The sequence below is a fragment of the Eschrichtius robustus genome, chromosome 5 (genome assembly GCF_028021215.1).
Source record: "Eschrichtius robustus isolate mEscRob2 chromosome 5, mEscRob2.pri, whole genome shotgun sequence".
Lineage (NCBI taxonomy): Eukaryota > Metazoa > Chordata > Mammalia > Artiodactyla > Eschrichtiidae > Eschrichtius > Eschrichtius robustus.
The window spans coordinates 122465831-122481494 of NC_090828.1; the positions used below are offsets into that span (position 1 = coordinate 122465831).

Sequence of the window (15664 nt, forward strand, 5' to 3'; positions counted from 1 at the left end):
TGACTGTGGTGATGGTCGCTGCACATCTGTGAATATACGAAAAACTATTAAGCAGTACACTTAAGTGGGTGAATTGTATGGTATATGAATTTTATCTCAATAATGCTGTTTACAAAGAAGATAAATAAGGAAATAGTAGAACGGATGAAAATGGTGCATATATAAAAGGTACACACAAAGAAGTCATATTATATGAAGTCACCCACAAAAAGGTTGACGATTTAGGAAAAGTAATGGTATTCAAAACCCTACATAAAAATGTCATTGCTATCATTCACCTCTTCTCTTTATGGTTTTGCAAATATTATGACTGTTATTTAAAATTATTTTTTTGATGGGAGAATAGGACCCAGTGTATTCTTCTTAAGCAATAATTAGTTCACTTGAAAAGCAAGTCTCACACGTGCTACAGTTTTTAGTGACTACTAAAGATGATGTCATTGAAAATTTATGAATATTTGGCAAGGTGTGCTTTGGTTTTCTGCCTTTTTCAACCATCTGACATCTTACTGCCAGTGATAGTCAAACAAACTTCCTGAACTTAATAACATTACTTAGTAGACATGTGCTGTGTTCCCTGAAGATGCTGTAAGTAATCGATATAATCCATTTGGGGACTACAGTAGTCTGGGTATCACACATTTAATTCTTTAATAATGAATTAAAGAGACTGAAGCAGGTAACAAAAAACAAGCACTCTGAATCTCATTAGTCCCAATGACTGATTCACCATCTGTGACAACCTGAGCAAGTTTCACTAGAATTTAAACCAAATTTAATCAGCCTAGCAGAAAAAAAAAAAAATTAAAAATGAAAGTAAACTATTCAAAGGTTTACTCCATATTTCTCTTGGATCATTTTTGTTGGATTTTCCTATGAATAACAACATTTTTTACAACTTGTTTTTGGAACAATTTTAATTTTGGGGGTGGATTATATTTGTGGTAAACCTTTTAGAGGTAGAATTACAGAATAAAAAAGTACAGCAGTTTCATGTTTTGTTAAATATCATCAGACTGATTTATAGAATCAGTTTTCATATGCCTAGCACCCAGCAATGTTTGTCTCTCTGCTTAGTGTTAACTGTTTTGTCCTCCTTTTTTGGTTAAGGTTGCCTTAATTCTCATTTCTTAAGATTGTTGGGGAGAGTGAATGTTTTCTCATGTGATAATTTATTATTAGTTCTTGTCAAGTGGGTAAACTACTTATTTCCATGAATTATTTGTAGAGTTCATTCTAGAACTCTACAAATAATTATCATTAATATTATCATTCTAGAACATACAGAAGTGATAAAAATGTTTACAAGCTTCTACCAGACATCTGTCACATTTCCCCACATCTTGATGCTTTTTTTTTTTTTGCTTTGCTTTCTTTTTGAAATCTGTCTTAATGTAACTGTGCTGAATCTTTTTATCAAAACAAACTTTAAAACATTCATCTACTCTTTGATAATGCATTTCATATCTTGAATCCTAAATCAGTGAGAAAAATAAAGCAATCAGAAAAGTATATTTGGGGCTTCCCTGGTGGCACAGTGGTTGAGAATCTGCCTGCCAATGCAGGGGACACGGGTTCGAGCCCTGGTCTGGGAAGATCCCACATACTGCAGAGCAACTAGGCCCGTGAGCCACAATTACTGAGCCTGCGCGTCTGGAGCCTGTGCTCCGCAACAAGAGAGGCCGCGACAGTGAGAGGCCCGCGCACCGCGATGAAGAGTGGCCCCCGCTCGCCGCAACTAGAGAAAGCCCTCGCACAGAAACGAAGACCCAACAACAGCCAAAAATAAATAAATAAATAAAGTGTAAAATTAAAAAAAAAAAAGTATATTCATAAACGCTTCACCACACCTATCTACATACTAATATCTGAGCCCATGCACACTGCTTTTCCTCCGTTTACCATACGCGAATCCTCTGAATCTTACTTATGGCTAACCGACTTCCATTTGAGTGTTTACTCTCATCCTCCCTGAGGACCTTACAACTCTACCCCCTCTCTCCTATAGCAACACACCTCTTTCTGCTGTCTTCCATTTCAGCATACAAACACTTCTTTTTTCAATTAAGAGCAGGACACACTCTCTCTTAACCTCACTTTCCCCTCCCATATACTACTGAAATTCAATGCTCCCCTTTAGGGATGCAATTCTCAAAAGTTGTCTCTATTTAGTGTCTCCAGTTCCTCTCCTCCCATTCTCTTGCCCCTTACCTCTTAAAATCTTCCCCCATAGTTAACGATTTTATTACCTATTTAGGGGTTTGAAATATATATACAACAAGAGTACCCAGAAATATTTTATACATTTTAAAGAATTATAAGATGAAGAACTATGTAACCTCCATCTGGATTAAGAAAAGAACATCACTAAGTTTCCACACCTTTCCTCACCATGTACCTCTAACTGTTGTATAGCAGTGCTCCACCCGTAGGTTTAACTTTTTAAACAAATTGTTTCTGAAGGTGTTTTTTTTTTTTATTAATTACTGAGGTTTGAGAATTCTTCATATCCTCTCTACATAAGTACTTTTTCAGATATTTGATTTCCCAGTCAGTATATTGTTTGACTTTTCATTTTTATTCTGTTGTGTAGCCAGTTTCCATCTGGTATAATTTTCTTACTCTCTGAAAGACTTCCTTTAACATTTCTTGCAGTGCAGGTAAGCTAGTGATTAATTGTTTCAGTTTTTGCATGTTTGAAATAGTCTTTATTTCATATTTGTTTCTGAAAAATATTTCTACTGGTATAGAATTCTGTTTTTTCTTTCATAACTCCAAATAGAGATGTTGTGCCACTGTCTTCTGGCTTGTATTGTTTCTAACAAGAAGTCTATCGAATTCTTATCTTTGTTTCTCTATATGTAACGTGTCTTTTTTTCTCTGGCTACTTTTACAATTTTCCCTTTATAACGTTTTGAAAAGTTTCCTCCATATTTCTTTTGCCTGAGTTTGTTGAACTTTTTGGATCTGCAGGTCTATAATTTTCATAAATTTTGAAACATTTCAGCCATTACTATTCAAATATTTTTTTGTCCACCCTTTTCCTCTCTTTGGAGGATGCCAATTGCACATGCATTAGGCCCCCTGAAAAGCACTGATGCTCTGTTCAGTATTTCCTAGTCCTTTTTCCTCTGTCCGAATTTTATACTGGCATTGTTTCAGTCAGTTTCAATTGACTGATTTTTCCTCATTATTGGCCTTATTAGTTTCTCACTTCCTTGCATACTTGATAATTTTTGATTGGATGCCAGGCATTATGAATTTAACCTTGTTGACTGTTGGATATCCTTGGTTTTTTTTTTTGGTTTTTTTTTTGGCTGTGTTGGGTCTTCATTGCTGCGTGCAGGCTTTCTCTAGTTGCGGTGAGCGGGGACTACTCTTTGTTGCGGTGCACGGGCTTCTCATTGCGGTGGCTTCTCTTGTTGCAGAGCACAAGCTCTAGGTGCGCAGGCTTCAGTAGTCGTGGTGTGCGGGCTCAGTAGTTGTGGCTCACGGGCTCTAGAGCACAGGCTCAGTAGTTGTGGCGCACGGGCTTAGTTGTTCTGTGGCATGTGGGCTCCTCCGGGACCAGGGATTGGACCTGTGTTCCCTGCATTGGCAGGCGGGTTCTTAACCACTGTGCCAGCAGGGAAGTCCCCCTTGTATTTTTTAATAATATTTCTGAGCTTTGTTCTGAGCCACAGTTATCTGGAGACAATTTAATCCTTTTGGGTCCTGCTTGTTTAAGGCAGGACCAGAGCAGCTTTTAATCTAAGGCTAATTGTCCTCCACTACTGAGACAGTATTCTTTTAAGTCCTCTACTCAATGCCTCATGTGTTATGAGGTTTTGACATACTGGCTGGTAGGAATTTAAACTTTTCCTGTCCTTGTGTGAGCTCCAGGGATTGTTCTGCCTGTTCCTTTTGAGTGGTTCTTTTCCTGGCCTTGGGGAGTTTTTGCACATAAATGCACCAGTCAGCAATCAACTAAGACTCAAAAGGGTCCCACTTAGATCTCCAGAGCAACCTCTTTGTAACCGTCTTCTCTTCAGTATTCTGCCCTGCAAACTCTAAGCCACCTTGGCTTCCTTGGACTCCTAATTCCATCTCCTTAACTTAGACAGAGGGTCTTGCTTGGGTTCCTCCTCCCTGAGATGTGGCTAGGAAACTCTCCCCAGGTAGGAAGCTGGGGCAATCGTAAGACTCACTTGTTTGTTTTCCCTCTCTCAGGGTTTACTGTCCCTCACTGCCTAATGAAAACTGTTGTTTCATGTATTTGTCTCTAGTTTTAAAGTTAAGGTAGGAAGATAAATTTGGTTTCTATTACTCTGTCATGGCTGGAAATGGAAATCAAGAGGATGTAGGTTTTTAAGATCCTTTCATCAACATGTCTGATATTGTCCCCAACACTGATAAGTAAAACACAGGAGTTGTCTTACACAGCAGTGTAAAACACACTCTCAAGGAACAGAAATTATTCACAAAATAAAATAAATAGAATATGCCAGAGGGGCACTTCCAACACAAACCTTTTCTGCTTCCTAAACTTGGAGTATCTCAGGGGATCGCTTGTTATCTAGGTTACCTATGGCCTGAAGAAATAACAAATAAAATGGCAAGCCACTCAAATTCCTGGGCTGTGAAGAAAGTCAGGATGGATTTTGAGAAACAATTTGGAAAAGCTTAAAATTTAACTTGAGGAAGAAAGCTGTAAAAATCTAATGAATAATTCAAAAGTGGGTGGGAAGATTAAGAGATGTACTCCTTTTTCCTTATGTTAAAAAAAAACTAACTGAATTTCTCCTTACATAAGTTCTTTCCCTTCTGTCTTTCAAAAAAGTACTACCTATTTTTGAATAAATACTCTTCTTGACCTTTTATCTGTAAGACTTCATGAACTGCAAAACTTGTAATTTCCTTCTTAGAGTTCTTTATTTGTTATTTTGGCCACATTGTGGGGCTGGCTTATTTATTTATTCATTACAAATTATTTATTTATTTATTTTTGGCTGCGTTGGGTCTTCGCTGCTGCGCGTGGGCTTTCTCTAGTTGTGGTGAGCGGGCACTACACTTTTTTGCGGTGCATGGGCTTCTCATTGCGGTGGCTTCTCTTGTTGCGGAACATGGGCTCTAGGCACGCGGGCTTCAGTAGTTGTGGCGCACGGGCTCAGATGCTCCGCAGCATGTGGGATCTTCCCAGACCAGGGCTTGAACCCGTGTCCCCTGCCTTGGCAGGTGGATTCTTAACCACTGCGCCACCAGGGAAGTCCCTGGTTTAACTTTTAAACCAGAGCTTATGAACAATGTAATTAAAAATATAGAAATATAATGTTTAGAATATATGATTCCTAACAAAGTTCACATATTATGTGTACACTGAAAAATGACTTGAATGAAGACACCAAAATTTAACAGTGATTATCTCTGAGTGGTGAGGTTGTAGCTGATTTGCTTTTTCACCCTTTTTTACATTTTGGAATTTTTTATATTTTCAAATTTTCTACAATGACTATGTATTGTATGTATAATCAGGAAGACCCAAACAAGTTAAATAGAGAAAACACTCTTTTAACGGACAAAATGTGGATGTAGGAGAGTTATTTTTCCCAACAGAAACTCACTGAGAGAGACTGAAAAATGAAAAGATTTTTGCATGAAATATCACCTCTCCTCCTTATTCTTTAAAGGTGATCTACTTAAAAATTATTAGCCTAAAATAGAGACTTCCCGGGTGGTGCAGTGGTTAAGAATCCGCCTGCCAATGCAGGGGACACGGGTTCGAGCCCTCATCTGGGAAGATCTCACATGCTGTGGAGCAACTAAGCCCGTGTGCCACAACTACTGAGCCCGCATGCCACAACTACTGAAGCCCGTGCACCTAGAGCCCGTGCTCTGCAACAAGAGAAGCCACCGCAATGAGAAGCTCGCGCACCTCCACAAAGAGTAGCCCCTGCTCACTGCAACTGGAGAAAGCCCACGCGCAGCAAGAAAGACCCAATGCAGCCAAAAAAAATAATAATAATTTTATATTAAAAAAATTACTAGCATCACTCATTTTTGGTTGAGTTAAGAAATGTAATAGCTATAAGCATCCTCTTCCCTTCCTATTTAACATTATTTTTGTCCATATAACTTAATTTACTAATTAATTTTGCTGATAAATAAAAGCTGTTATAGCCAATGAAGAGAAAATAAACATTCTGAAAAGGCAATGTTTTAGCACCAGAAGTAACTTTATTACATTTTATTTCTCTAGGCTAAGTGTTAACAACTCCCCTTTTAATAACAACAGAAGTAAAATTTCACTAAAAGATGTGGTTCAGATTGAGACTTTGTCATTGACAATTATTTCAAAGGATGGCTGAGGCAAACAAAAAACCAAAATGCAAAACTAGAAGTTTAGGAGAAATTAAATGAATCCAAGACAGTTCCAGAAGTAGGACAAAGGGGACACTAGAGGAATACTAGTTTACAAAATGAGGAAAAACCGACTACGCAGATGGAAAAGGGAAAAAGACTTAAAAGTAGGTTTTCTTTTTCATTATTTCATAAAGATACTGTGAAGCCTTTTTTTTGGAGTTCTGAAAAATAAAGGTTACAGTCTCTTCAAGTTCCCCTCTCTGCATGCTAGCCCTTTGAGATTGTACATCAAAGACAAAAGTATATTCTCCTTTTGAGTTTCAAGATAAAAATGGGAAAATAAATGGTAATACAGGAGGAAAAAAAACCCCAAATGGGAGCATTTTGAAAGTATTATCCAAGTAGCCTGCCCATTTTTGCAGACTGTAGGAATGAAATTAGTTTTTTCTCCACATCATAGACTGACAGAAATACCATGATTTGTTGTAAAACTAGTTTCTCTGACTGGTACATGGCTTGCTGAAAGTGACAAGACACATGATTTGTATCAGGCTATGCTAAATCCTCATAGTACACATAACAACACAATCCAATCCAAACACAGAACTGCCTCAGTGATAACTGATTGGTTGAGCTGAAAGTAAAGATAATTCAAATTCCACTTTTCTGCATAAGGAGCCGCCACAAGAAAATGGATTGCTAAGCAACTCAAGCTAAGGAAGACATTTTTCAGAACAAAGGCTCACTTAGTGTTCTTATAGAAATCTTATAATCTGGTAATGTTTTAGTAAAATCATGAGTGTTTGGATCAGGACCCTATAGCTTAGAGTTTAAGATATACTTTCCTCCTTTGAACAAACTGAGATTTATTATACTTGTTGGTATGGAGTAATCGACACAGTTTTACCTTAGGACACTGGGTCTTGGATGAAATTTTACAATGACAGATATTATGACTTTCTTGCAAATGCGTAAAATATTACTGGGTTATGGTGACTTGTGCATAGCTGAAGTGTACAGATGAAAAAAAGGGCTAGTTAGCATAGGTCAGTGAGTCTCAACTCTTATTGCCAGAAGAATTACCTGGAAGGCTTTAAAAAATAATGGGAAATTTTAACACAGTATAAATTTCTATTTTCAGGACTTCCCTAGCAGTCCAGTGGTTAAGACTCCGTGCTTCCATTGCAGGGGACGCAGGTTCAATCCCTGGTCAGGAAACTAAGATCCTGCATGCTGCGCAGTGAGGCCAAAAAAATTTTTTTTTTAATTTTCACTGTGCAGCAGCTCTACCACAAAAGAGCTGTGGCTCATCATTGTATAAAACTCCAAAGTTGCCTGTGAGATTTCAACCAACTTGTTTAAAAAGCCTGGGCCTTTTCAATTTGTGGCATCCACAGAGAGGAGGAAATATGTGAGTTCCTCAAGTGTGTATGTATGTGTGTTTATGACAACAAATAAAATGAGAGTCAAGTCCCCATTTTCCCAAGCAGATTCAATGAAGCAAGAACTGCAATCCCTTCTTCACCCCTAAATACCATCTGTAACCATAACCGGGTGACAACCTCTTATCAGCAATTCTACCCTCAGACCCCTTATTAAAAAGAGCACCAAGGCTACTCTGGCAACCTTACAGAAATGTCATGAGAATAAATGAAAGACTGTAATCCACTCTGAACAGCAGACTAAAAGTACCCAACTCAAAGGAAGACTATTTTTTTTTTTTTTAAACACATTAGGCTTATCAGAGAAGTTTCTGTTCTTTCAAGTTAAGTAGCTAATGGAATACTTCACGACTTGCTTTAATATAGATCTACTATCATTTGCTTCTCATATGCCTCTCTCCTCTTAACTGATGAAAAAGGAGCTCCCCAGAGCCTGAAAGATTCCAGCAAGATATTTTGCTCTTGAAGTTATATACAGGAAATACATTCTCCCCAGACTCTTACAAAAACCTTAAATATTAACACATAAATGCTCTTAACTCTAAGATCTATGGCCAACTATTGATTCCACTTGGGTGAGTAAAAGGAGACTGGCCTACTACTTTCAGGCACATGAGAGAAAACTTGATTCTCCATTGGTTTACATATGGAATGCCCTGCTTATACTGATTTTGTTAAAAGATATACTAGATAAATAGATTGTATCGTAGTTTTTCTATTCTAGATTAGAGAATGATCTCAGGTAATGCCCCTTAGACTACTTTAAAATTAGCAACAGACCACAATCCTGATAAACAATGAAGAGCTATAAGATTAGGCTTTTTATTTATACTCACCTTAAATTATTTTGTTGGCCAGGTGGAATGATGCTATAGTAAACTGGCATTCCTGCTGTAGGCATAGATCCTTGATTAGACTGATTAGGGAACATAACAGGCTGTTGATAAGTCTGATGGGCAATTCCTTGAGAACCTTGAGGCAGTGAAACCTAAAATTTGAAAGGCAATTTAAAGGCAAAAACGTTCTTTAAAACCTTGCAAATGTTAATGTCTCGAGCCTCCGTAAACTTTCAAGTGTGAGCAGTTAGGAATAAGCTAAAACTGCCAATAGGCTGTCCTCATAAGTTAGTTACAGCATTACCACTTTATTTCAATGTTCTTTTTAGCTGGTTATTGTTTTTGGCTAGCATTTATCAATAGTACAGCAGGCTAGGAGTTATGACTCATATCCCAAAGTAGAAGTTATTTTATTATTTTTATTTTAAATATTTATTTATTTATTTATTTAATTTTTGGCTGCGTTGGGTCTTTGTTGCTGCACGCGGGCTTTCTCTAGTTGCAGCGAGCCCGGGCTACTCTTCGTTGTGGTGTGCGGGCTTCAGTAGTTGTGGCAGGCAGGTTCAGTAGTTGTGGCTCGCGGGCTCTAGAACACAGGCTCAGCAGTTGTGGTGCATGGGCTTAGCTGCTCCACGGCATGTGGGATCTTCCCGGACCAGGGATCGAACCCATGTCCCCTGCATTGGCAGGCGGATTCTGAACCACTGCGCCACCAGGGAAGTCCCAGAAGTTATTTTAAAAAAGAAACAGTTTCCAAATGAGGATGACCCTTTCACGTGGAAAGAGTAATGCAATTTACCTCAGGTAGAGCTAAGTAAAACTCAGACAGGGTACTAGTGAGATACACTGGATCAGAAAGTGTGAGCTCTGAAGCTTAAGATATCTAGATGTGATACCGACTCCGTCAACTTTACTATATATGTGACACCCGGCAAACGACTTAACTCAGATTCTGAGGCCCCAGAGTTCATTATCTGCAAAAACGGGATGCCACCTCCACCTCAGGAGGGGTATTATCTCCATTATAATCTCCATTTACAGGATCTAGCACAGCAGGCATCTGATCACCAGTGGATCTTTCAATTCTCTGTTTTCCACATTCATCTACACAGAAACCACATGAACATAATCGGGACTTCCCTGGTGGCGCAGTGGTTAAGAATCCGCCTGCCAATGCAGGGGACACGGGTTCGATCCCTGGTCTGGGAAGACCCCACATGCTGTGGAGCAACTAAGCCCGCGAGCCACAACTACTGAGCCCTCACGCCACAACTACTGAAGCCCACACGCCTCGAGCCCATGCTCCGCAACAATAGAAGACACCACAGTGAGAAGCCCGTGCACCACAACAAAGAGTAGCCCCTGCTCACCACAACTAGAGAAAGCCTGCACGCAGCAATGAAGACCCAACGTGGCCAAAAATAAATAAATAAAAACAAAACAAAACACATGAACATAATGGATTCATTTCTCTAGTTTCTACAGTTTCTAAAATAGAAACCGCAACGTCATAATGGTTTTGTAATTTACAAGTGCACCACATCAGTTGCATTACAATGATTTTGGTAAATAAAGCCTGTGTAAAAGCTTCTGATGATGTCAGCAACAGTAGTAGCAATGACAGTAACAGTAGTAACAGTGATGACAAGCAAAGTTAACATTACCGAGTACTTACTACCATGTTCAGGTTCTGTTCCAAGAACTTTATGTATATTATTACATCAAGTCTTCCTAACAACCCTAAGAAGTTACTTTTATCATCCTTGTTTTATAGAAGGGGTTAAAAATTGAGGTTAATAACTTGCCCAAGGTTGTATAGCTAGTGAGGAGAAAAGTCGGGGTTTGAACACATGCCCACTGGCTCCAGGGCCTTAGTTCTTTAACCACTTCATGATTCTCTATACCTGGGCTCTATGATTTATAAGCTGATGATTAACTTCTAAGTCTTGCCTATATAACATGTTTCTAAAATGTAACTAGTCCTTTCAAAATACACAGTAATCTCTTAAACTACTTTCAATATGGCTCAGCTGCAAAGATAAAGTTGTTGGTTTGATTTATCCAGTTTTTTATGACAAAATATATTTCAGTCTTTTTGTCTACTGAGGCAGTGTAACATCCTAATATTATTTCTGATTGTATCTAAGTTAGTGTATATAGAAGGCAGATCTAGGAAAAATGACAACTCAATCTAGATGATTTAAGCTGCAGAATAAATTTGTAACTAGTGGTAAAGAAAAAAACTGAAGTACCAAAAGAGAGGAAACTGTACTTGAGAATGTACAGCCGCAGAATATACTCTACTGAGTAGACGACTTTTCAGGCTTATTATTTATTTGTTAATTTAAAATTTTATTTTTATTTTTATTTTTTCAGCCGTGATGCATGACTTGTGGGATCTTAGTTCTCCGACCAGGGGTTGAACCCAGGCCCTCGGCAGTGAAAGCGACGAGTCCTAACCACTGGACTGCCAGGGAATTCCCTCGGGCTTATTTTTTAGATGACAGTTTATTACCACCTAGCTTATCCAGCCAAATGTAGTAGGAAGCATGAGGCAGCCTGTCATTCATTGCTTATCAGAGCAATACTTCTCACAATCATTCACCCAGTGGAAGGATTACATGAAATACCATGAGAAAATAATTTATAACTTGTAAAAAAGTATGCTATAGAAATGATAATAACTGTCTTAGCTCTGAAACATTTTCAGTACCTAGCTCCATTTTTAAAAACTACACTAACAAGGATGTAATTTATTTTAAACTTATATTTCTTTTTTTTTATAGTTAATCCACCAGTTAATTTTCCAGTGTTAAACTAATCTTTCTTTTATTTGTTTGTTTGTTTATTTATTTATTTAGTCTGCGCCCGGTCTTAGTTTCGGCACGCAGGATCTTTAGTTGCGGCATGCAGACTCTTAGTTGCAGCATGCATGCGGGATCTAGTTCCCCAACCACGGATTGAACCTGGGCCCCCTGCATTGGGTGCACAGAGTCTTACTCACTGGACCACCAGGGAAGTCCCTAAACTTATATTTCAAGGGAGATCTTATTTACACAGTGCCTGGGCATCTAATAGATGCTCAACAGACTAGATTAGGTAGCGTGACCAGGGTCCTTGAGAAGGGAGAGTTCCTGGCTTGGTAGTGATCCTGTCTAATGTCTAGCTACAGAGGAAGTAGGGGATGGGCAGTCTCATGGGCCTCGGCTTAAGCAGGGTGGACCGGAGTAAAAAGCGTGGAGGATTTGAGAGAAAAGAAAAGATATAAAATCTAGTTTCATGATGTATCTTCTTTTTTCCTTAGTTGCTTTCTATTATCAAGGGGCTTCAAAAGTAGACATATTCCTAGTGCTCAAAAGTCCTCAACAATTCCACATTTTACATTTTAATTACAATTTTCATTTTCTGGAATTACAAGAATATGCTACCTCCTTTGCTCACATCCTTCCCCATCCTCAGGATGCCTTAACTAATTTATGCCCATAATTTTCTTTTAAGAGCTAATTAAAGGTTTATACCTTTCTAGAAGACTTCTGTATTAAGTCCCTAACCTATTCATGGCCATATTTCATAATTCCTTCAGTTAGTGGTCTGTATATTATCACCAATTTGTTGACCTGTGTTTAGATGTACATTTATCTTCCCAACTCGATTATTTTTACCTTGTTGAGATGAATGACAATGGCCTTTGGATTTCTCAACATTCGAGTCAGCTATGGGAAATCATGAGGCTAATAAAACAAACTCACTTGCAGGTTATTCCAGAAAGGTAAAGGAAGGTAAAATAAATTTCTGGAAATGTGCCATAGATGGGCTAAAGAAATCTGACTTATTCATGAAACAGTAGGTATTTCTACTTTAGAACTATAAATTAAAATCCATGACATTTTCAATACATGACATACTATTCCTTTTTTGGATTTAGTGAGGGGGAAAAAGCTCAGTTCCAGCATGGGAAATTGCACATCCTTCTCTATTCTATAAACACTGACTTATAATCTGTACTCTATTTCATATACCTACCTCCACCTTTACTTTTCCCTCCCATTCCATTCTCCTCAAGAGATTTTCTAAGGAGCTGAAGAATAGAATAAGACACTTGCTCATATATTGATACTTACGTATTGAACAGTTGGAAACACAGACAATGCCTGAAAAATTTACTTCTCAAAATAAATAGGGTTCAGATATTTTTTTTTCTAAAAGTTAATGAAGTGAATGAATAATGCAATAAGTGAGGACAGAACAAAGCTGCAATGACTAATAAAACTCTTAAGACTATAAAGTTATGTATTACAGAAGCATTTTCTCCATATTAAAAGGAGAAGAATGTAGCTACACATTTTAGTTATTCAAAATCCCCTCTACCCAATGCAGGTAAGAGCGACCACGTACCTGATATGATGGCACTGAAGGATAGGGGATGACCACTCCTTGAATCTGATTTCCAATGCTGTTGGGCTGACCACCAACTAGGCTCTGACTCTGGGGCTGCTGAACTCCAACTATCCCCTGGTAGTTTTGCTGCTGGTTGGGCATAACTTGATAACCTGTAATGGCACAGTGAGTTAAATCCTGCTTTGAATTTAATTTATTTCACTAGCAGTATGTTTTTGTATTTTAAGCAAGTACTTTGTGTTCTAAGATGACAGAGTTTTGTTTAAACAGCAAGTCTCAAAAATCTTCTGTTATCAGAGCTAACATTTAAAAGGTTTACTATGTAGGTAACCCAAGTCAGCTACACTCCCCACCATCCCAAAATAACACTCAAATAAAATTTGGGTACAAAGATTTCCTTTGCAGTTGAGGAAATTTATAGGGCCACAGACTTGGTTTATATACACAATTACTAGTTAGTGTGTAGTACAGTCTGTTATTAAAAATAGTTTCTGTGGACCAGGACTGGCTACATAATTTGTGGGACCCAGTGCAAAAGCAAAATGCAGGGCCTCTTGTTAAAAAATGGAGAGTTTTGAGTTGGTAGTGATAGAACTAGTCCTTCTGGAGACTGAAAACAATGGAAGGGGGAAACCACTTTTATAGAATAGTTGTTATGTTTGAAAAACCACACTAAGATACGAATCCTTATATTAGGAATGTGTCAAGGGCACAAGGAAAAATTGAGTTACCTAGCAATTTTTAAGGTTATTTCCTTATTATATTATTAAGGTCACTTAACAGAGAAACCGATCATTAGAGGGGTTAAGCAATCTGCCCAAAGTTCACAAATCAAAAACCTAAGGGACAGTTCTTCCTAAACTGAAGGCACTGTTGGTAATTTAACTAGTAAGTTAAGAGTATAAACATATTTTTATTAAGTGAATTTATCAGTTATTTAATAAGAATCCACAATGATAAGCTTTGAGTAGTGAATATGAATTGTACAATATGTGTCTCCTGACCCTAAGAGGATTCCTTTAAGTAAACCAGTTAGCTCAAGACTTATGTAAATTACTAAAAACTACCACAAATCCTTTTTTTGTTTTTTTTTTAAAAAGAAACCAGATAAAAAAATAACTGACCTTCTAATCAGGGTATCTAAAAAGCTTCTACAAAGATAAACCAAACTACGGCACTGCCTATACAAACTTCCACAACTAAAGGTCAGCGAAATGATTTCTCTGATAGCACCATAAATCTATTTTGCTATCTTATAAATATCAGTTTTCATTTCCATCCTTATTAATCCCTAAAGCAACAGGAATGGCAAAGATCCCATCTCAGGTATTGATTATAGACAAGGGTATCACTGCAGTTGCCTGGAAGCCTCAATGATTCCACTCAATGGCTAAATAACTGAATAAATTCTAGCGTCAACCTTTTCTAAAGATATGAATACAAAACACATCCGGTAACTAAGCAACATATTAACAACAAAGTAAAAATCAAGTACAAATCCAGTTATAGTGAATACTTTAATAGTGAAGGGTTTTATAAAATGATGCTATTTCTATGGCAACAGTGCTTTATTGCCATGTTTCAAATAACTTCTCACCAATCTAGCTTTCCCAGAAAATGGATATTATGGTCCTTATATGTAATAAAGTGATTGTTAATATGCTGTTTCTGAAACATTTCTCCCTGTGAAATTCCCATAGTCCTTAAATCTGGTGGTAAAGAAGCTTCTTCCTTGCTCCTTAGCCTAATAATTAACAACCAACCCTATTTTCAGTTTACCAAATAACAAGTATTTCAAATTCATACTCTAAAGTCCAAGTATCATCAAAACATACACTGACACAATTCCACCCCTAGGAAAAGAAAGGGCAGGAATGGAAATGGGATGTGAAGACCCTTTTTTGTGTTGGAAACACCACCTCTGAACACCCGCACGCCCACACATACATCTATTGCAGGGTCAGAATTGGGGCTCAGCTCTTTATAGACTGGGAAAGTAACTTCTTACAATGGACTTGTCAGAATTACAGTCCACTAAAATTAAAAAGAAAAATGCGACCACCCAGCAGAATTCACTGTAACATAATGTGACTTAAATACCTTGACTTAAATAGTCAGGTCCCCCTAAGAAACTCAAGTGTTTTTCATACTATTTTTGTATTTTATTCATTGCCAGTATTTGGAGGTTCACCTTGTTTGCCTCCTGCCTGCAACTCCCTCTTATGAAAGAAAATCTGACACAGAAAGCTTCAATAAATAGCTATAGATCTCATGACACAGTGGTCTAATGTAGCATCACCTGGACACTACATCATGGAATTTGCACCGATAAATTTCCAATGGTATTTTAGATTCTTTAATGCAACCTTAACTCCACTAATATCCATTCCTACTAATGTATATGTATATCTCCACACAAACATCACATTTTGAAAATGTGCAACATAATATAAAATCTAAAACGTCTGATTCTAGCACCTCATTTGTTATAGATGGTTATGTAAAGATGCTGTGAGCTCAAGATGTGCCTGGAGGGTGATAAAAGGTGAGTGAAACACGGTCCCTATCTTTGAAGTTAGGCATTCTTAGCCATGACACCATAACAGAATAGCAGAATAAATAGGGCATTATGAAATTAAGAGGGAGAAG

The 15664-nt window shown here is 37.7% G+C and overlaps 1 protein-coding gene across 10 annotated transcripts in view; it reads right to left on the minus strand.

Moving 5' to 3' along the window:
• Positions 1 to 15664, minus strand: part of R3HDM1 (R3H domain containing 1) — a 119534-nt gene that overhangs the window by 27560 nt on the left and 76310 nt on the right. For all 10 annotated transcript variants that reach the window (XM_068545213.1, XM_068545208.1, XM_068545203.1 and 7 more), the window contains 2 exons: positions 13013 to 13167; positions 8618 to 8769 (listed from right to left, as the gene is read on the minus strand). In XM_068545213.1, the coding sequence (XP_068401314.1) occupies positions 8618 to 8769; positions 13013 to 13167 (307 nt within the window). The remainder of the gene's footprint in view (positions 1 to 8617; positions 8770 to 13012; positions 13168 to 15664) is intronic.